Consider the following 20,869-nt stretch of genomic DNA (forward strand, 5'->3'; position numbering starts at 1 on the left):
AGATCATCAGGCAGTCCTTGTCTGAAAACTTGAAGCATCTCGCACAATTCGTTCTGCGAACAACTCATGATTTCTTTACAAATATAGTTGAGTAGAATAAGCGGTGTGCTTGCATGATCTAGGATGAAACGGGCCGTTGTCGGTGGCATCTAATTAATCCTTAATCATACTCAATTAACTAATAGGATGTATTAGGGTTAAGAATATGAATGGATTAGGGTTAAGAATATGAATGAGGACGTGGCTCATATTTTTTTTTTAGAAAAGGAGGATGACCCCCGGCCTCTGCATCTGGGAGATGCATACGGCCACTTTATTAATTATTCTCGAGGACCTTACAAAGTATTACAAACAATATACCTGAATCCACCATCTTGGCAACATATGCCGCTACTCTTATCCATATGATGAAGGGATGCTAGCTGGGCCACTACCCAAACCAATCACCTAAACCTAACATCAAAAGCCGGAAGCCCCAGCCGAGCCACATACTGGGTCTGGGTCACAATCCGGTCAGACGCACTCTTGTGTCGTCGCCGCCATCTTCCACAGGTCCGTCTTCAGATTATATTGAGTCTTCTACCTTGTGAAGGCCACTTCTGCCATCGACGTCACCATGACGCCAGACAGCTACCTCCTCCTGCGCGAGTCCATCTCCGCGCTTCGGACGCCGAGCCTCCACAGCGCCATGCCGCCGAACTCCGCCGCCATCAATGAGTGAGATGAAGTACCGCTCCACCACGGCAAGTACAAGATGAGGAAGGGCGAGGTCGCCGTCGGAGACACGGCCGGAAGATAAGCACCGCAGTCACGAGACATGCCCGGAGCTGCGACGCGGTAGATCAGACGGGCTGCCGTCATCTAATCTACTGATCTAGGGTTTCCCCTGGAGGTAGCGGATAGAGGTCTGGAGCTTCTCCACGATGATGCCTTCAAGAAGGTAACGATACAAAAGAGTGCCGCCATCGCCGGTCTTGGCTACAAGCCGAGAACGGCGTTTTCACCCGGATACGCTCTGAACCTCCGTCAAGCATCGTGTGCACGGGTCGCCACCGATCTGAGCCGCCGCACAGTGAGCTAGCCGCACCGGCCAGATCAGATCTATCCAGAGGCCCGACCACTCATGGCGCAGACCCGTCCACCAGGCCCTCCATGCCGTCGCCGCCGATCCGTGGTCAGATGGCCCGTCGCCGCAGATCCGATCGCCGCCGCTGATTGCATCGAACGCCGCAAGGCCGACCGCCGCGCCCGCAGCCATCGCTGCCCCGAGGCTGAGCCGGCCAACGCGCCGCCACCGGTCAAGGCAGGGACTCCCGCCGCGCCGCCAAGGCCAGATCGGACGCGCCTCCTGACGCCGCGGGACTCCACACCATCCCCATGGCGCAGGAGAGAGGGAGGCCCCCGCCACCACCGTCGGCCACCGGGCCATAGGCCGGCGGTGTCCTTCGGCGGTGGCGGAGGGAGGGACAGAAGGAAAGGGAGCCCCCGACGGCTACGGTTCCGTCCCCGCCCGAGCGGGGGTGATGCGGGGGGCGACGCCAATGTGTGTATGCTGGAGGGAATCAAAATAACTGCCCTCCAGTCTAAACAAGTCACTCATGAACTACAAACCATGGTCCTTGATCATTCTTTCACTGGGTTGTAATTAATCACGTGTATACATACATAATTTCGCATTCACGGTTGGCTTATTAATTTGTAAACACGTCAAATGATCTAGATTACAGTAATATTGAAAGATATTGCCGCTAGATGGCTGGTGGAGGGAGGATCAAGTCGCATAGTCAAAACACAATATTACAACCATACTGGTAGGGACTATGTTATGTTTTTAATAAGGAATGTAAACCTCATCATAGTTAAAAAATGTGACTTTGCATCATATCTTTATCTTTACCTAATAATAATAATAAGAAAACGGTGATCGCTTCTTCCCACCAAATTTTCGTCCGTAGCTTCGTTTGTCCGTCAAAGTTTTCGTACGTTGCTGTACTTTTACGTGAGTTGGACTTCTCCATCCCGAGTTTAACAGATTTTTGTCAGACCCGTCGGCTGTTTGGGCCTCAGCCCACCAAACTCAGTCCAGGCAAAACCATGCAGTCTGGCGGAGGTGGCAAAAATAATGCTCCTGCAATTGGGAATCGATCTCCCGACCTCCTGTTCAATGTATAAGTAGGTGACCAATTGACCAATGTTATAATCTTTGATAATAAAAGAACGGTTCGTTGGTATTATATAGTCGCCCTCGCTTTCTTAAGCAAAATCTCGCCAATTTAAATACACCTATGAGTTGATACCAATAAGCCGTCCAGAAAATCAATAAGGAGCGTGTCTGCTTCTCCATGGTATGGAGAGAGAGGGTTTGAGAGAGCGTCATGGGAGGAAGGAATAGGAGAAGAAGAAAGGACTGGTCGCGCGTCCATGGGAAGGAACAGGGAGGAGTTTGTGCCAACGAAGCACGCTGAAGTGGTGGTGGTGCCACGGCTGCAGTCCGCCGGAGCTGCAGAGGCGGCCGGAGACCGCTGGGTTGGGGGAGCCCCTGCATGGGCGTGCCTCAGTTCGCTGCATTGAAGGGAGGGCAGAAAACGGAGGGAGGCAGCTGTGGCCCGACGATGCAGCAGGAGCCAGGAGGAGGGGTCTTTTTTCGTGGGCTTCTGTGTCGGCCAAACGGGCCTTTGGCCTGATAGGAAGGAGGTGGAAAGGCTCACGAAAAAAAAGGAAAAGAAAGAGGGTAAAAGAGGCCGCATCTTAAGCTTTTGAGCTGCAATATTAGTTAGGTAAAAATGTATGTACATGCGAAGACGTGCGGTGCTGATATTTTTTTTTGTTTGATCAGGCCGACTCCTCTTATTAATATTTGTCTAGGTAACTCCAGCATATAGATCACAATGATTGTAGTGTATCTATAAACTCAGGTTTTGTCTGGTATTTTGTATACACTTCATTGCTAATTTAACCGGATTTATTTTTTAACCATGGCAACAGTGCTCAGTTGTTGGCTTTAAATGGTTTTGAACTAGAGAAGCCGAACTAGGTAGGATGCATGTTCTGAACTTTCGCATTGAGATTCAGACAATACCATGGTTGAGATTGCTAAGCATGATATTCATGTATGATGTTTCCGGAAATATATAAGAGGCTATGGAAAAATGTAAGGTTGTCAAGGACGGGAATACATACACTCTTTGCCAAACTAGCGTCCCGAAGTACCTTTGATCCATAGTTTTTTTTTCATCAGACTTTTGTCCAGCATTGGCCATGACTAAAGTAGATTCATGTTGCTTGAGTGACAAGAGAGTTTAGGGTGGTCAAGGTGCCAAGGTTTAATTTGGAAATGAGAAAGTTGCAACTAGTTAATTTTTTTTCTCCATAGCAATGCATGGGCATTCAACTACGTATCTCTTTATGTAGACAAATACATGTATTGTGCATGTAGATACTTTAACAAATGAATAATTAAGTTTTTGGTTAAGACGAATCTTTATAGCATCACATATGTGAGTGTTCTCCCATGACAACGCACGGACCCATGAGCTAAACATGGAAAAAAAAATCCCGTTGCAACGCACGGGCAGTTTTGCTAGTAATAATAAAAATCTATATTGACCAATTAACGAAAAGTTTGATATGAATATACTCTACAGCAGGGTTAAAATTAAAGATGTCGTGCTTGTCTATTATTGATCGCCCAGAAATTCGGAGGGAAAATCCACATGCCACTTGTATCAGCACCGGGAGTTACATACAAACCTGCTGATTTGATCATGTGTCTGGCGTCATGACTGCTTTTACCTTGCACAGGATATACACAATCACCATGACCGTCCGATCTCGTCAAGTATGTCATATCGTCTGCATAGATGCAACTTCTCTGCACTCCGTTGTGCCTAGACGACGGCACATACACCAGCTTGGATGACTTTGCCCCTAAAAACAAGGCGTAATCACCCAAGCTCAATAACTCCTCCCACTGATGAGTGTATGCTGTCATCGTCGACTTGTAAGCAAGCTTAAGCACTTTGAAGATAGGCTCATGGTTAACGCGTGGTGAGTTGATCCTGGCCACCATTGCCAGCTTGCCATGCAGTTCAATGATGTAGCGTGGATACGGCGGCAGACCGTTGCACTTTTGGATTTAGAGTTGGTGCGGTTCACTCATGAACACTAGCCCGCCTTCATTGTTCACCCCTATTTTGAACTTGACAAGTTGGTCCGACAAAGTGATGCCGTAGAGGTGTCCATTGTGGGATACAATGTCCTTAGGGCGTAGTAATCCATGCAATTGTTTTAGGGTCCATAATCCGTTCAAACAACCAATCTGGCATACGACGACACCATACCTAATGGCGGCGAGGATGCAACTGCTTGAGGGGGCGGAACCCAATGGGCTTACCCCGTGCATCAGGGTCCGAATTAATTTGTACTGGTACCTACATGCAAAGAAGGCCTGTGCATCAGGTACGGCGGTGACAAGTGCATCAGGGTCCAAAATTCTAGCCCACGATCGCGCGCGCGCACACGACCCGCTCCTAGCTTCCAAGCCTGCCCCGCTAGTCCGCAGCCCATACGTCGTAGGTCGGTCGATCGATCGTTTTCCCACGTTCTATCGGTTGCACCGTAACGCAGCATCTAAAAAAACTAGGCAGTTCCAGGGAACGGCGATGTGGGGTTCCCAATCCCGCCCCAATGACGGCAGTTAGCACTCACCACGCCGCACAAGCGGAGGCTGGGGCTTCCGGTGATCGGCACCACGCCAACGCCGTGACGCTGATGCAACGCCCCGGCGCAGGCAAGACCTGTCCGTCGATCGCTGCAACTACGCCGGCACATCCTACTCTTTGCCCGATTGTCCATCTACACGTTGCAACAATACCCTAATTTCCTGGTAGCGCCTTTGCCGTTTTCAAAGTTTCTAAATACTTTTATACAAATATAATGGTTATTAATTTTTGTCATGTTTTGCATGAACTTGTATCAAGATAAATCAAACTCTATTCAAGTATACGATTTTTGGCAGTATGCCAATATGCCATGTCTCATGTGTAACCTTTTAATTTTTATTTGTCAAATGCAGATATCCTATCAAGAATTTTTATTCTCAAAACAAATGCACTATTCCAAAATGCTCTAGGAGATGTGAAGGGAAGAAGAGATTCAGTATGATCCAGGCAAGAAGGAATTGATAGAACATTACCATCCTAATTTGAGAACATATTTGCAATTACCTCAATGATGAAATCTTTAGTGATGATATTATTGTTATGTTCAATTAGAAGAAGTGAAAAGTATCGTCAATGCACAAGGAAGCAAATCTATTGAAAGGTAATCAAGAAATGCAAGACATATTTTCCAAGTAATTTTGCCCTTTCTTCCATCCTTATGCTTAGCATTTTAATTGCTAACTTTCGAATTTATACATCATCTTCTTATTATGTGGATAATTTACACTAGAAGTTATGAAACATATCTCTAGTTAGTATAATGTGGTACGAAAAATTTGTGTTATGTTATAGTGGTGCATCAGGGTGACTTGAGGTCCAGCTCCGCCCTGGGGTAGGAGATTCCGAGAAGACAACTTGGTGAATATTGTCTATAAGGTATGAGGAGGCTGTCCTCAGGTCCCTTGCAGCGAACGACACCCCCGTGCCTACCTTCGTGCCGGAGAAGAGGTTCACGATCACAAGCCTCAGTTTGCCTCCTATCACGGCGACCCAGCCACCGTCCTGAGCTCCCACGAGCCGCTTGCCAGTGAGCACTTGCCTTCGGAGCCGGATGCGCAAAACCCCACATTTCTCAGGGCAGTATGCATGCCTCGACTTGCCACCGTATAAGGAGAAGATGAGCCAGGGGAGGACAGGCGGTGCCGCCTGACGCGACATGATCGCAGCCGCTCGTCATGATCTGCACACGGTAGCAAAGCGGACACGGTCGAGCACCATGGGGGACATGAGGTTGATCTGCACGTGGCGCCCGAGCTCCCCGGCAGCTGTGTGCACCAAACCTAGTAGCGTGTACTTGGATTTCGTGTAGGACTCTCGCCAAACCTGCCCTGCACGCACACGCTCCCCGTTCACACGACGGTGCCGCGGACGCGCACGTACTAACATGGCACGGTACTCAAGCACGCCCAGGTCCATGTCCGTGAGAGGACCCGTATGGGGCAGCACGAACTGTGCCATCGGCGTGACCCCTCATCTCTCGCGTGAACAGGTCGGGCTCTTTCTCAAGGTTGAAGATGACCGGAAGGAGGGGCAACATGAAAGCCTCTCGTTCGTGATATTACGCCATCAAAAGAAGTCAGCCATGCCCGAACAAACTACTCCATCAAAAGAAGTATTATATAAGGATGTGTCTAGGTCTTGTGACATAATTATGTCACATCTAAGTATGACATCAAGGCCACCTCATCCTAGCAAAAACCCATCCTTCTTTTTTGTTTGTTTGCTTGTTAGGTTTTTTTTTTAAACAATTATGTTTTGCCTGGCACATATACAAGATCGAGTAGTACGCGTGTGTGTGGCTGCCTCGCTCGCGCCCCCGCTCACGATTAACAACACGCGTTGTGTGCCGCATTTTTTTTTTGCATGCTAGGCATTGTACTGCCGCTGCTTCACTTCATGCACGCATTTTGTTAAAGCCCAAAACAAAAAAATCAGCCCGCCTCACATCTGCCTGGGTGGCTGGCTTATACATACATCTGATCGCTACCCTGATCGCTAGCTTTTTTCCTTGAAAAATAATCTGGTCGCTAGCTTCGAGTAGTAGTACTAACATTGAGCTTTTTTTAAGTATATGCACAATCAACATTTCTTTAATATGCACTGAACATTTTTTTAGTATATGCTGAACTTTTTAATATACGGTGACTTTTTTTATAATATACACTAAACTATTCTAAAACACATACTAAACAATTGACTGTGCATTCAAAAAATCGTTGAAAAAAATATTCTTGATATTCAAAATTTGTTTGCAAATTCAAAGCAAGTTCGCCCCTTAAAAAACATGTTCACAAATTTCCAAAATAATATGGATTTGAAAGTTGTTCATAATTTTGAAAAAGGTTTAGGAATTTTAAAAAAGATAAGGAAAAAGAAAAGCAAACAAAATGAATTAAACAAATATAGTCCCACTTGCAAGTCGCGGGTGGACTTGCAACTAGGATGAAATACAAACTATGAGCCTAGTTGTGAGTCGAGGGTGGAATTGCGACTAAGATAACTACACTACGATGCCAGCTACGAGTCGAGGGTCCGCTTACAACTCGGACGAAAACAAACACGCAAGTTGTGAGTGAGAGGGTGCAGTTGCAACTGGGACAACAACAAAACTATGGGCCCTGTTGCGAGTCACCCTTGACTCGCAGCAGGGACAATTACAAAAGTACAAGCCCAGTTGCGAGCCAATAGTGGACTTACAACCGGGATAAAACAAACTATGGACCTAGTTGCGAGTCAACGGTGGACATGCAACTAGGAAAACTACACAAACTAAGATATCCCTCTAGTTGCGGCTCGAAGGTAGACTTGCAATTGCGGCGCCAATAAAAAAAAACAGATGCCCCCTAGTTGCGGGTCGAAGGTAGACTTGCAACTGGGGCGCCAATAAAAAAAAACCCCTAGTTGTGTCCCGAGGGTTCACATGCAACTGGGGCTCCTATAAGAAACAAAAAACAGGCAACCCCCTAGTTGCGGGTCGAAGGTAGATTTGCAACTGAGGCACCAATAAAAAACAAAAATAGATGGCCCCCTAGTTGCGGGTCGAAGGTAGACTTGCAACTGGGGCGCTAATAAAAAAACAAAAAACACACGACCCCCCTAGTTGCGGGTCAAAGGTAGACTTGCAATCGGGGCGCCAATAAATAAAAAAACAGACGCCCGCCCAAGTTGCGTCGCGAGGGTTGACATGCAACTGGGGCTCCTACAAAAAAACGAACGACACCCCCCTAGTTGCGGGTCGAAGGTAGACTTGCAACTGCGGTGCCAATAAAAAAACAAAAACAGATACCCCCTAGTTGCGGGTAGAAGGTAGACTTGCAACCGTGGCGCCAGTAAAAAACAAAAACACCCCCAGTTGCGGGTCGAATGTAGACTTGCAACTGGTGCGCCAATAAAAAACAAACGTACGCCCTAGTTGCGTCGCGAGGGCTGACATGCAACTGGGGCTCCTAGAAAAAAACAGACGGCCCACTAGTTGCGAGGCGAGGGTAGACATGCAACTAGGGCTCTCCTACAAAAAAAATCAAAACAGACGCTTGTCCTAGTTGCGGGGCGAGGGTAGGCATGCAACTGGAGCTCCTATAAAAAAACGGACGCCCCCATAGTGGCGGGTCGAAGGTAGATTTGCAACTGGGGCACCAATAAAAAACAAAACAGACGCCCCCACCCCCTAGTTGTGCCCCGAGGGTTGACATGCAACTAGGACTCCTACAAAAAAATCAAAATGGACGACAACCCCCCTAGTTGCGGGTTGAAGGTAGACTTGCAACTGGGGCGTCAATAAAAAACAAAACAGGCGCCCCCTAGTTGCGTCGCGAGGGTTGACATGCAACTGGGTCTCCTACAAAAAAAATGGACGACCCCACTAGTTGCGAGGTGAGGGTAGACATGCAACTGGGGCTCCTACAAAAAAAAGCAAAACGGACGCCCGCACTAGTTGCGGGGCGAGAGTAGACATGCAACTGGGGCTCCTATAAAAAAAAGCAAAAACGGACGCCCCCTTAGTGGCGGGTTGAAGGTAGACTTGCTACTGGGTCGCCCATAGAAAACAAAACACACACCCCCCTAGTTGTGTCGCGAGGGTTGACATGCAACTGGGGCTCCTACAAAAAAATCAAAATGGACAACAACCCCCCCTCACCCAGCCCTAGTTGCGGGTTGAAGGTAGACTTGCAACTGGGGTGCCAATAAAAAACAAAACAGACGCCCCCAGTTGCATCGAGAGGATTTACATGCAACTGGGGCTATTATAAAAAAAAGCAAAATTGACGACACCCCCTAGTTGCGGGTCAAACGTAGACTTTCAACTGGAGCGCCACTAAAAAGACAATAACAGATGACCCCCTAGTTGCGGGTCGAAGGTAGACTTGCAACTGGGCGCCAATAAGAAAACAAAAACAACCCCTCTTTCTTGCGGGTTGAAGGTAGACGTTTAGCTGGGGCGCCAATAACAAAATAGACGCCTGCCATAGTTGTGTCGCGAGGGTTGACAGGCAACTCGGACTCCTACAAAAAAAAGATTACCCCACTAGTTGCGAGGCGAGGGTAGACATGCAACTGGGGCTCCTTAGAAAAACAGACGACCCCACTAGTTGCGGGGCGAGGGTAGACATGCATCTGGGGTTCCTATAAAAAATAAATCAAAACAGACGCCCTCCCTAGCCGCGTGTCGAAGGTGGACTTGTAACTGGGGCGCCAATAAAAACCAAAACGGAAATTCCCCTAGTTGCGTCACGAGGGTTGACATGCAACTGGGGCTCCTAAAAAAAATCAAAACGGACGACAACCCCCCCCCTTCCCCACCTATTTGCGTGTTGAAGGTTGACATGCAACTGGGACTCCTACAAAAAAATGCAAGTGGGGCTCCTCCAAAAAAACAAAACGGACAACACTCCCCCTAGTTGCGGGTCGAAGGTAGACTTGCAACTGGGATGCCAATAAAAAAACAAAAAACACATGACCCCCCTAGTTGCGAGTCGAAGGTAGACTTGCAACTGGGGCACCAATAAATAAAATAACAGACGCCTGCCCTAGTTGCGTCGTGAGGGTTGACATACAACGGGGGCTCCTACAAAAAAAGGATGACCCCACTAGTCGCGAGGCGAGGGTAGACATGCAACTGGGGCCCCTAAAAAACAAACGCCCCCTAGTTGCGTCGCGAGGGTTGGCATGGAACTGGGGCTCCTATAAAAAAAGCAAAACGGACGGCACCTCCCCCCTAGTTGCGGGTTGAAGGTAGATTGGCAACTGGGGCGCCAATAAAAAACAAAACAGACGCCTCCCCTAGTTGCATCGTGAGGGTTGAACTGCAACTAGGGCTTCTAAAAAAACGGACGACCCCACTAGTCGCGAGGCGAGGGTAGACATGCAACCGGGGCTCCTAAAAAACAAACACCCTCTAGTTGTGTCGCGAGGGTTGACATGGAACCGGGGCTCCTATAAGAAAAGCAAAACGAACGACACCCCCCCCTAGTTGCGGGTTGAAGGTAGATTTGCAACTGGGGCGCCAATAAAAAACAAAAGAGACGCCTCCCCTAGTTGCATCGTGAGGGTTGAACTGCAACTGGGGCTCCTAAAAAACGGACGACCCCATTAGTTGCGAGGCGAGGGTGGACATGCAACTGGGACGCCTATAAAAAACAAAACAAACGCCCCACTAGTTGTGTCGCGATGGTTAACATGTAACTACGGCTCCTACAAAAAAAAAGCAAAACAAACGACATCCCCCTAGTTGCAGGTCGAAGGTAGACTTTTAACCGGGGCGCCGATAGAAAAAAAAACAAACGACCCCGTAGTTGCGGGTCGAAGGTAGACTTGCAACTGGGGCGCCAATAAAAAAAATAGACGCCCCCTAGTTGCGGGTCGAAGGTAGACGTGCAACTGGGCGCCAATAAAAAAACAAAAACAGACCCCCCCCCCCCCCTCCCTTGTTGCGGGATGTGTCATCACTAGATGTGTTGCATTCAACATGAGTCTTTGCCTCCTAGTTGACTAGACGAAGCCTAGACATCCCTTTTTTGACGATGTTCAAGCTTGTAGCAACCCTACCTGGCACTTTATGTATCGACAAAAAAAATAGAAAAACAAAAAACATGAGTAAAAAAGGTATCTATTTTTAAAAAATGCCTCATGTGTTATACGCAAAAATAATCAAAAATAAAAAATGGCCCAAAAACAAAAACAGACGACCAGCAACAGGGGCAGCCGAAAAAAAGAAAGCACGAAACAACCGCGGCCTAAACAAATAAAAAAGCCCGCAAAACAGGCGCGGCCAGAAACAAAACATGTACAGCCAGCAACAGACGCGGTCCAAAACAACAAAAAAGGAAAAGCCCACCCCGCAACAGGGGAGCGTTGCGAGCGAGCGATGCCGGATGGTACGATCGCTGTACCTGGGTGAAGAAAAAAAATAATTAGATGTAACATCTTTAAAAAACATCTAGATGTGAATTAGTCATTCTAATTATATAAACCAGCTTTAACAAAACCACATCTTAAAACTGAGTTTTCTAAAATTCCTCTTAGAACTGGTTTTGCTAAAATTTGTTCCAAATAATAGTTATCCAAAGTCCAAAAAACCACTTAAGGAGATGTGGCAAATTTTCTTGTGAGATTTTGTGGATTAACGGCTGGAAACGGTTGATGTATTTGTGATGCACCTAGATATCGTTGCGGAAACTACGAGGCCACTAATTATTCATCTCGTGGCACTTACTTTCTTCTTCAAGCTAACTCTTGGTAAATAATGAGCTCCAACATCATCTGTCTCTTCCACCACGATCTCATCTACTCCGCAAAGGGTTTCCCCCCGCTTTATATTACAAAGCAACCGTTCGATACAACCAACGATAGGTGTTGGGGCGGAAGCAGCACAATCACGCCCAAAAGGAAAGAAAGAGAAAAAAAGTAAAGAAACAAATGCCGATAACGGCGGATCGACAAAAACGACGAAGCCTCGCGACCGCTGCGTCCACCGGAAATCGCCCCCCAAACTCCGAGACTCTGAAGCGCCGGTACCCATCAACACCTCCAAGAAGGGACGCGATGATGACGACGCTGCTGCCAAGGGTTTCCCCCGGTACGCGGTGAGGAGAGAGGAAGGGTAGCCCCGACGCCCTCCAGGAAGGTCCGGTGGTACCCTCAGGTGCCACCGCGTCGGTGTCGGCCAAGCCAACAGGGATTTCTCCCGATCCCATCCTCCACCTCATGCACTCCGGAGCTCGCCACCAAACCGACCACCACCCTGCGCCAACACGGACACGAAGCGTCCCACGCTGTCTCACCACGGCACCGCGAAGATGGCCTGCACAACGAAGAAGGGGAGCCGGGACTAGGGCAGCAGCACTGTCAGCATACTGGAGGGCCCCACCTCCACCGTCCATGACGGTAGCCGACCGGATGCCAAAGCAGGAGCCTACCGGGCTCGTGGCCCCACAGGCCCGGCCGGGCCCTCAGAGGCCCGGACTTCTCCCGCCTCCACGCCGCAGCTGGCACGCCGTCGGCGTCGCTGCCCCCGTCCGAGCTACTCCTCCTCACCACCACACAGACGACGACGAAGCCATGCCGGGGGCCGGCCTGCAAGGACCCAGATGGGGCCTGTGGGCCCTGATCTGGGCCGGGGGCGCGCCACCGGCCAACCTGCGCCACCGCGCCGTCTTGCCGCCAAGGAGCCGCACCACCACCGCGCGTGCCGCCGGCCACCGCAGCCGGGACGCCGGGCCGTCATCAAGCCGAGGAGCACCGCCGCCGCCCCCATGCCCCTGGCAGGGAGCCGCGCGCGGGGGGACAGGTAGGCCCCGCCACCCCCAACACCACCCAGCCAGCGCCGGGGGCGCCCGTCGGCGGCGGCAGGGAGGGAAGGAGAAACGTGGGCGGCCGAGGGGGGGGGGGGGCGGTGCTCGCGCCGCCCCGGCCACCTCCCGGGGAGGCGGCACAGAGCGGATCCGGGGGAAGGGAGAGGAGGGGGGGGGGGGGGGCGGCCGGCGGTGGCGGCGGGGGAAGGGAGGGAGGAACCCTAGAGCGGGGACCAAAAGAATTCCATGTTAAGAAAGAAAGTGTTAGCCGGCCAGCCCCTTGGATGCTTGCTTCTCGTCATCTCGTGTACATACATATATGTTCGAATGAATGATAGTTGTAACCAGCTTAAAGAAATATTCGCAGCCGGCCGGCCCTTTGGACGTCTTTGCTTTGTTTTCACCGATGGACCAATATCCACCATCTGGTGTTTCTAGGAAACGAAGTCCTAGGTTTTGTTCCTTAGCTGATTTTTTTGTATTGGTCGATGAATGTCGTTCAGAATGGTTTGAGGCTGCGAATAAACCCGCATCTTTTATTGTAGTAGGAACTTGCTTAGCTATAAAAGGAGCCACCAGCAAAGCAATGCCTCTTCCAAGATGCGCGCATGCTGCTAGTGCGAGCTTCCTATCCTGTGCTGTGCTATCCTTCACTGTACAACCACAAAACTCGCACCACACAAACCAACTAGCCCTGCCGGCCCGCGCCCGGGACCTTCCCGACAGTCGGAGGGGATGGAAACGGCTATTGGCGCGGCAGGCTGGCTCGTCGGCAAGGTGCTGAATAAGCTGTCGGATGACTTGGTGGCTGCGTATGTGGCCAGCTCTGAGCTCGGCCTCAACTCTGAGCAGATCAATACCAAGCTCAAGTACATGCAAGGGCTGCTGGAAGCAGCCCAGTCCAGGGATGTGAGCAGAAACCGTGGCCTGCAGAGCTTGCTGGAGGATCTGAGCAAGAAGGCTGATGAGGCTGAGGACGCGCTGGACGAGCTCCACTACTTCATGATCCAAGACCAGTTGGATGGCACCCAGGAGGCTGTCCCGGAGCTGGGTGATGACCTCCGTGGTCATGCTCTCCATGTTCACCATGCTACTCGCTCCACCTTCGGTAAATGGCTGACATGCTTTTCTTGCACACGTCCAAAACATATCGATCGTGATGCTATAGCTGTTGTTACTAATAATCGTGGGGGCGGTCTGGAGAAGTTGACATTCAACAGAGTTGCCATGTCTCACAAAATCAAGTTAGTGATAGAGAGCATACACAGTCTATGTGATCCTGTCTCTGACTTGCTTAACAAAATCCCAAATAGTAGCACATCGGTCACCCTAAAAAGGCCCCCGACGGGTTCAACAGTTGCACAAGATATATTATATGGGAGGAAAGTCATTTTTGAGAAAACTGTAAATGCACTCACCCGTGGCAGATATGACAACGAAGCCCTTTCTGTTCTGCCTTTTGTTGGTCCTGGGGGTATGGGAAAGACAACTTTCACCCAACACTTGTATAATGATGAAAGGATTGAGAGACACTTCGCTGTCAGGGTTTGGATATGTGCCTCAACTGATTTTGATGTGATTAAGCTCACGCGGCAAATCCTTAGCGGCATACCAAAAACTGAAGAGGAAGAAGAAGAAGAAGAAAATAACAGGACAAATGAAACAACCAGTTTAGATCAGCTTCAGAAATCCATTATACGGAGATTGAAGTCCAAAAGGATTTTAGTTGTCCTAGATGATATATGGAAATTCAGCAGTCAAGCTGCTTGGAAAAACCTGTTAGCTCCATTCACGAAGGGGGAAATCAAGGGCAGTGTGGTTCTCGTCACCACTCGATTTCCATCTATAGCAAAAATGGTGAAAACAACTGATCCAGTTGAACTGCATGGCTTGGACCCTAATGACTTCTTCGCATTTTTTGAAGCATGCATATTTGGTCATAGCAAACCCAGGCACTATGAAGATGACTTAATTGAAGTTGCAAGAGATATTGCAAAAAAACTGAAGGGCTCTCCACTAGCAGCCAATACAGTTGGTCGTCTTCTGAAGAAAAACCTTTCTCGGGAATATTGGATAGGAGTTCTTGAAAAGAACGAGTGGAAAAATACAAAAAATGATGACGATATTATGCCATCTCTGAAAATTAGCTACGATTACCTTCCTTTTGATCTGCAAAAATGCTTTTCATATTGTGCCCTCTTCCCTCAAGGTCATAGGTTTTCTGTTTTAGAAATTACTCAGTTTTGGATTGCAATAGGTATCCTAGACCCTAGTTCTCCAAATACTAAGAATTACTTAGAAGAGCTGGTGGAAAATGGTTTTATAATGAAGGGAGATGATAAGTTTGGTCAATACTATGTGATGCATGATTTACTGCATGAACTATCTCGGAATGTGTCATCACAAGAATGTGTCAATATAAGTAGTTTACATTTTAGAGCTTATGAAGTCCCACAATCTATTCGGCACTTATCAATCACCATAGAAGATCTATATGATGAAAGTTTTGTAGGAGAGATAAGTAGATTGAAGAGCAGGATTGATATTGGAAATTTGCGGTCTTTGATGATTTTTGGATTACAAGATGTGAGAATAGGTAATGTTCTGAAAGATACATTTAGAGAAATAAAGGGCTTGAGAGTTTTGTTTATAGCAATGAACAATCCACTATGTTTGTCAAAAAGCTTTTCAAATCTTATCCACCTCCAATACCTTAAAATTAGTTCACCCTTTGGCTTAGAAATGACTTTACCTAGCACATTATCTAGATTTTACCATTTGAAATTCTTGGACCTAGAAGACTGGCATGGTAGTGAAAAATTGCCTAAAGACATCAGCCGCCTTGTGAATTTACACCATTTACATTCTTCTAAAGAACTCCATTCCAATATTCCAGAGGTTGGAAAGATGAAGTGTTTACAGGAGCTAAAAGAGTTCAATGTTAAGAAAGAGAGTGTTGGATTTGAATTGAGAGAGTTGGGGGAACTGATAGAGCTTGGAGGAGAACTCAGCATATGTAATCTTGACACCGTGGCGTCCAAGACTGAAGCAAGTGGTGCCAAACTGAAGAACAAAAGGAATTTGAAAGAGTTGAGATTAGTTTGGTGCGCAGAGCACCAGACTATACATGATGATGTTCTTGATGGTCTTCATCCACCACCTAATCTCAGATTGCTTGCCATCATAAATCCTGGTGTTGCCCCTGTTCCTAGTTGGTTGTTTAGTGACATTAGCACAAAGAGGTTAGAGTCTCTCCATCTAGAGGGTGTATCCTGGGGCACTCTTCCACCTTTTGAGCAACTATCACATCTCAGCCAACTCATTTTGAAGAATATTGCTGGGATGCGTGTCCTTGGGCCAGGCTTTGGTGGGGTTACAGATAGAAGTTTCATGTACCTGAAGGCAATTGTGCTTGAGGACATGCCAGATCTTGTGGAGTGGGTTGGGGGACCTAATGGGCATTTGTTTTCAAGGTTTGAGAGCATCAAAATTAAAGATTGTCTCTTTCTCCGCTCATTTCCCTTCTTGGAGTTCTCTGGCCATTTTACCAACCTGTGTAGGCTTGATGTTGATAATTGCCCTAACTTGTCTCGATTCCCAGCCATGCCTCACACTTCCACACTAACTTATGCTCGCGTGGAAGAATATGGTAGGCCAAAGCTGTTATACGATGGAATGAAATTGACAGTTGATGGGTTTAATGGTTCCTTGGTCTTCCAGAATATGAATAAAGTAGAGGTTCTGAAAATTCGAGATGTAGCAAACTTTTCATTGTCAGACCTCCAAAAGCAAAAGTCCCTGAGATGTCTAGATGTCAAAAGATGCAACAACATATTCTCTGAAGAACTTGATGACAGTATTATCCTCCATTCAGTTCAGGATCTTCGGCTAGAGGAATTATGTACTACCGGAGAATTGTTTTCAAAGATGTTGAAGTGTTTCCCAGCTCTATCCCAGCTTAGAACCACCGAGTGCAGGAGACTATATCTTCTACCTGTGAAGGAGAGAGGTTCATTCCAACTGGAAGAGTTTGTGGTGGATAGCATCTCATTAGTGCTTGTTCCTTTCGTGTGTCGCCACCTTGCTGCTACTCTCCACACATTAGAATTCCGCTGGGATATGGAGGTGGAAACCTTCACGCAATGGCAAGAACAAGCGCTGCAGCTCCTCATCTCCCTCCAACGACTTAAATTTGGAACTTGCAACAGATTACGGTTTCTCCCTAAAGGTCTGCAGCACCTCTCATCTCTCAGGGAATTAGTGATCTTTAGCTGTGGGAAACTCCGTTCGCTGCCGCATCAGGCTGACCTACCTGCTTCACTGCAAACATTACAAGTATTGTATTGCAGTCCCAAGCTAACTGAGAAAGCAGAGAAATTAAAAGAAACAGACCGATATTTTTCGGCACTGATATCTGGTACGTCACACCCTTCCTCCTTCCCATCCCTTTTTGTTTCAATGTGATGAGGCGATGCCTTCCCATATGCCTAAATTATGAAATCTTCTATTCGTTCATGTGCAGTGACTGTACATCAAATCCTTTAATTTGACCATCGGAGAACCGACTGCAAGAGGATCACACATTCAGGTCAATATGCAGGTTAGTACATGTGAAATCAATTCTAGACTTTTGTTCACTTCCGTTCACACTGCACACAATCACTTGCTTACCTATATAATAGGTACAATCAAAAATATTATTTCACTTATAATTAATTCAAAGTCACGACTCCACATTTATATTCGTTGATTCGTCTAACTTGTCCATTTTTCTGACCTTAACTACGTCAATACTCGGATTCTGCAGAAAAATTGCAACCAATGGTGAGTGACCGTGAGCTCTTGTGGTTGGCAATTTGGCATTCAGGACATGCTCTTCCATCCAAATAATTACAGCAGTGGCAGAACCTGTCTTTATTTTCTGAAGCAGCAATTCAACAAAGGTCAGTTGGCTATTCTGTTCATCAAAAGTGGCAATCCCCTGTTCCATATGCTTGCTTTTGTATTTTCACCACATTGACCTATAAACTTGGTGTAATTATTCAGTTCTCTGCTAACTATGCTCCCTATTGGCGGACCCAAAACTGAAGGAAGTTATAATTCAAGGTGTATCATAGTTAATTCATGGCTGCTCTGGATGACAGATATTACAATCTGTTTCGTCTCCACATTCGCCAAGCAGCTGATAGATGGAGCATGGGTGCCGGGAATTCGTCCGGTTCACTGTGAGAATTGACTTTCATGTGATGAGGCGATGCCTTCCCAGATGCCTAAATTATGTAATATTTCATGTGCAGTGACTGTACATCAAATCCTTTAATTTCACCATCTGAGAACCGACTGCAAGAGGATCGATCACACGTTCAACTCAATCTGCAGGTTAGTAGATGACAAATCAACCTTTCCTTTATTCATGATTTCATTCACAATGGACACGATCACTTGCCTAGATAATAGGTGTTGGAACCGAGGATCGAGCAACGATCAGACAAGAATACGAGGAGACTATTTTGCCGGGCGACGAAAACCCGTGGCGACGGATCGTACGCTCTCCCACAGCGACGAACGCCCGGGCCCTTTTCTCCTCTTTGTATTCCAGTCGGCTCGGCAACACACCGGAGCACCTACAAGCAGTACATAGGGAAGGTTTTATACCCAGGCTAGCACACAAGGCCACCACTCACGCACGCACTTGTCTAACCACTAACCCAACTAACTACATACATGCTCGTGTGGCACTTATCCACTCAACGGATTCCTACATGCATGCAAGTCTAGCACGCGGCTCTCGCCAACGGCCGCTGCCTTACGCGCCAGACTCAAAGTGCACACGCACGCAACACAAACACATGCACATGAACGCACACACCACCGCGACACACACACCACGGACACGGACACGGCCACGAACCGGCTCCCGAACTCGCCTTTGACCTAGACACACACTGGTCACCACGGCGAGTCGTGGTTTATGCCTAACAATAGGTACAACGAAAAACGTCATTTCACTTCTAATTAATTCAAGGTCATACCCCGCAAAAAAAAAATATTCAAAGTCATGACTCTGCAGTTATATTGGTTGGTTCCTCTAACTTGTCCATTTTCCGACCTTAACTGCTTCAATACTCGGATTCTGCAGAAGAATTGCAAGCAATGATGGGTGACCTGTGAGCTCTCCTGGTTGGCAATCTGGCATTCAGGACATAGCTCTTCCATCAAAATAAGTACAACAGTGGCAGCACCTGTCTTTATTTTCTGAAGCAACAACTTCACAAAGGTCAGTTTGCTACTCTGTTAATCAAAAGTGGCAATCCCCTGTTCCATAGCTGCCTTTTGGATTTGCACACCACATTGATCTTTAAACTTGGTGTAATCGTTCAGTTGTCCGCTAACTGTTCTCCCTATTTGCGAACCCAAAACTGAAGGAAATCATGATTCAAGGTGCATCATGGTTTATTCATGGCTGCTCCGGACGACAGGTATCACAATCTTTTTTGTCTGCACACTCGCCAAGCAGCTGATTGATGGAGCACGTGCGCCAGGAATTTGTCCGGTTCACCGTGAACCTAAACAAGGTGCTTTACTGAATGCAATAATATTTTCTCTACCTGCCATGAAATTATCATTGCCTTTGCTAATTTAGTTCCGTATTTTCTCCAGCTCCTCTCGAGGAACAGTCATCCAAACATATACTCTGAAGCTTAAATTAGTGGCATCATATTCCCTGTCCAATACTCCGGGATTGATGCTGGTATCTATCATACTTGTTTTGACATAACTGACTTCCTATGCTTTAATTTCAATTCTGCTGTTAGCTCATGAACAAATTGGATATTTCTACTGCTACTTTGGTGTGCTCGCCTTCTAATCGTGTGCTCTGCTACTCCCCTGTAGTCCCAACTCTTATGTCGGCCTCGCCATCTTCGACTCTGACATGACACATGTGCCCATATCACCGGCATAATTTGGGGCCGACACCGAATTCAGCCGATACTCCATGAAACAAATTAAGGTGCGGCTTGCTGCTTCTCCATAATATTTCTTGTGTTCCCCATGAAATCATTGCATTGATTCAAACCTTGAATCTTTCTGCTGCTAGCCTAACATGTCATGCACGTACTCTACTTTGCAGCATGGAGCGGCAACTGCTTTTATGTGTACCACACCCTCGATGCCCACCGCAATCACGTGCCTCCGGCCGGTGTGCCTCCTGCTAGCTGCGTCCTGTGTTGCTCCACCTACTCTGTCTCCTATATATGTCAACAACCATGCCATCTTCGACCCACGCACCGCCTGGGCCCACATGGACGGTGTAATTTGGTGCCTATATCGAGGCTTTGGTATGCCCACGGGCGCGCTAGCTAAGCTGCGTCCTCTGCCGCTTCGCCTACTCCGGCGTCCGGCTCCTACGTCAACAACCTCATCATCTTGCCGAGGCCGAGCTGCTCGTCCACATCTTTTGCGTGTGCTGCGCCAGCTAGCTAGCAGCACCATATGTTTAGCTCCCTACAACGGCATGAAACAAAATTTGGCAAAGCCCGTGAAAAAGCTCCAGTGTCCACTCTGAAGTACGGTGCCAGCGCATTTATACTGGTAGGCCGTGCGCTGAAGCCTCGTTAGGCCGTCTCCAGAGCTACCCTCAAACCGCAGTCTACCGTCTGGACTGCACTGTACGGACCTCGGAAGCCATCTAATGCGGTCCTTTATTGACCCCCGAATGGTCTGTATTGAGGAGATGATGCAGCGGAGCGTGCGGAGAAGCATGTTCTCAATTTCAAGGGATCAATCAAGGGTTATCGACTGCTCAACCGCAACCAAATGCGCGCCGATTTGACGCTAATGGATAAGTACTTAGCCCTTGACGTCCTCTTCGCTGACCATTTTTGCCGACGCTTTGGTATGCGCAAAATGTTTTTGATCGTCTCTATCATGGCGTCCGGTCCACAAGTTCGGCATCGAGCAACTCATGAGCAACGGAAGGAAGATCTTATTGAGCATATGTGGACGGTCAAGGGGACAACAATGTTGAAGTGTAATATTTGAACTTTTTTAATTAGAACTCTGCTGCACATGAACATTTAAATTATTTTAGACTATATATGTGACTATTTGACCATTTAAATTATTTTAGAAAAACTGGGGTCGGATGTAGACATGCATTGACCACTTTGTTGTTTAGTAAGTAGTCACTTGTACTAAAGAGCTATACTTTGAGACTTTAAATGAAGTTTGTGTGAACTATTTATATAATGACTATGTGAGTTTTTTGTTAACCTTTGTGACTTCAAATGCAAGTTTGTGTATTGTGTTAAAATAGGTCTAGCGTGTCGTGTACACGTACTCTGTACGTATGTAATT

General features: G+C 47.5%; 1 protein-coding gene across 1 annotated transcript; it reads left to right on the plus strand.

Annotated features, from left to right (window-relative positions):
* The first annotated feature begins 13,234 nt into the window (after positions 1-13,234).
* On the plus strand, positions 13,235-17,094 carry LOC109775896 (putative disease resistance protein RGA4). The gene is made up of 2 exons (XM_040391511.3): positions 13,235-16,928; positions 17,034-17,094. The coding sequence occupies exons 1-2, from the start codon at positions 13,247-13,249 to the stop codon at positions 17,054-17,056; spliced, it is 3,705 nt and encodes a 1,234-aa protein (XP_040247445.3). The 5' UTR covers positions 13,235-13,246; the 3' UTR covers positions 17,057-17,094.
* The last annotated feature ends 3,775 nt before the right edge of the window (positions 17,095-20,869 follow it).

Source organism: Aegilops tauschii, chromosome 6 (genome assembly GCF_002575655.3).
Source record: "Aegilops tauschii subsp. strangulata cultivar AL8/78 chromosome 6, Aet v6.0, whole genome shotgun sequence".
NCBI lineage: Eukaryota > Viridiplantae > Streptophyta > Magnoliopsida > Poales > Poaceae > Aegilops > Aegilops tauschii.

What these genes read in the sequence shown, in the direction of transcription:
- LOC109775896 (XM_040391511.3), top strand. Translation starts at nt 13,247, where the DNA reads ATGGAAACGGCTATTGGCGCGGCAGGCTGGCTCGTCGGCAAGGTGCTG. An exon ending in TTTTTCGGCACTGATATCTG is followed by an intron (nt 16,929 to 17,033) that starts GTACGTCACACC and finishes GTTCATGTGCAG; the next exon opens with TGACTGTACATCAAATCCTT.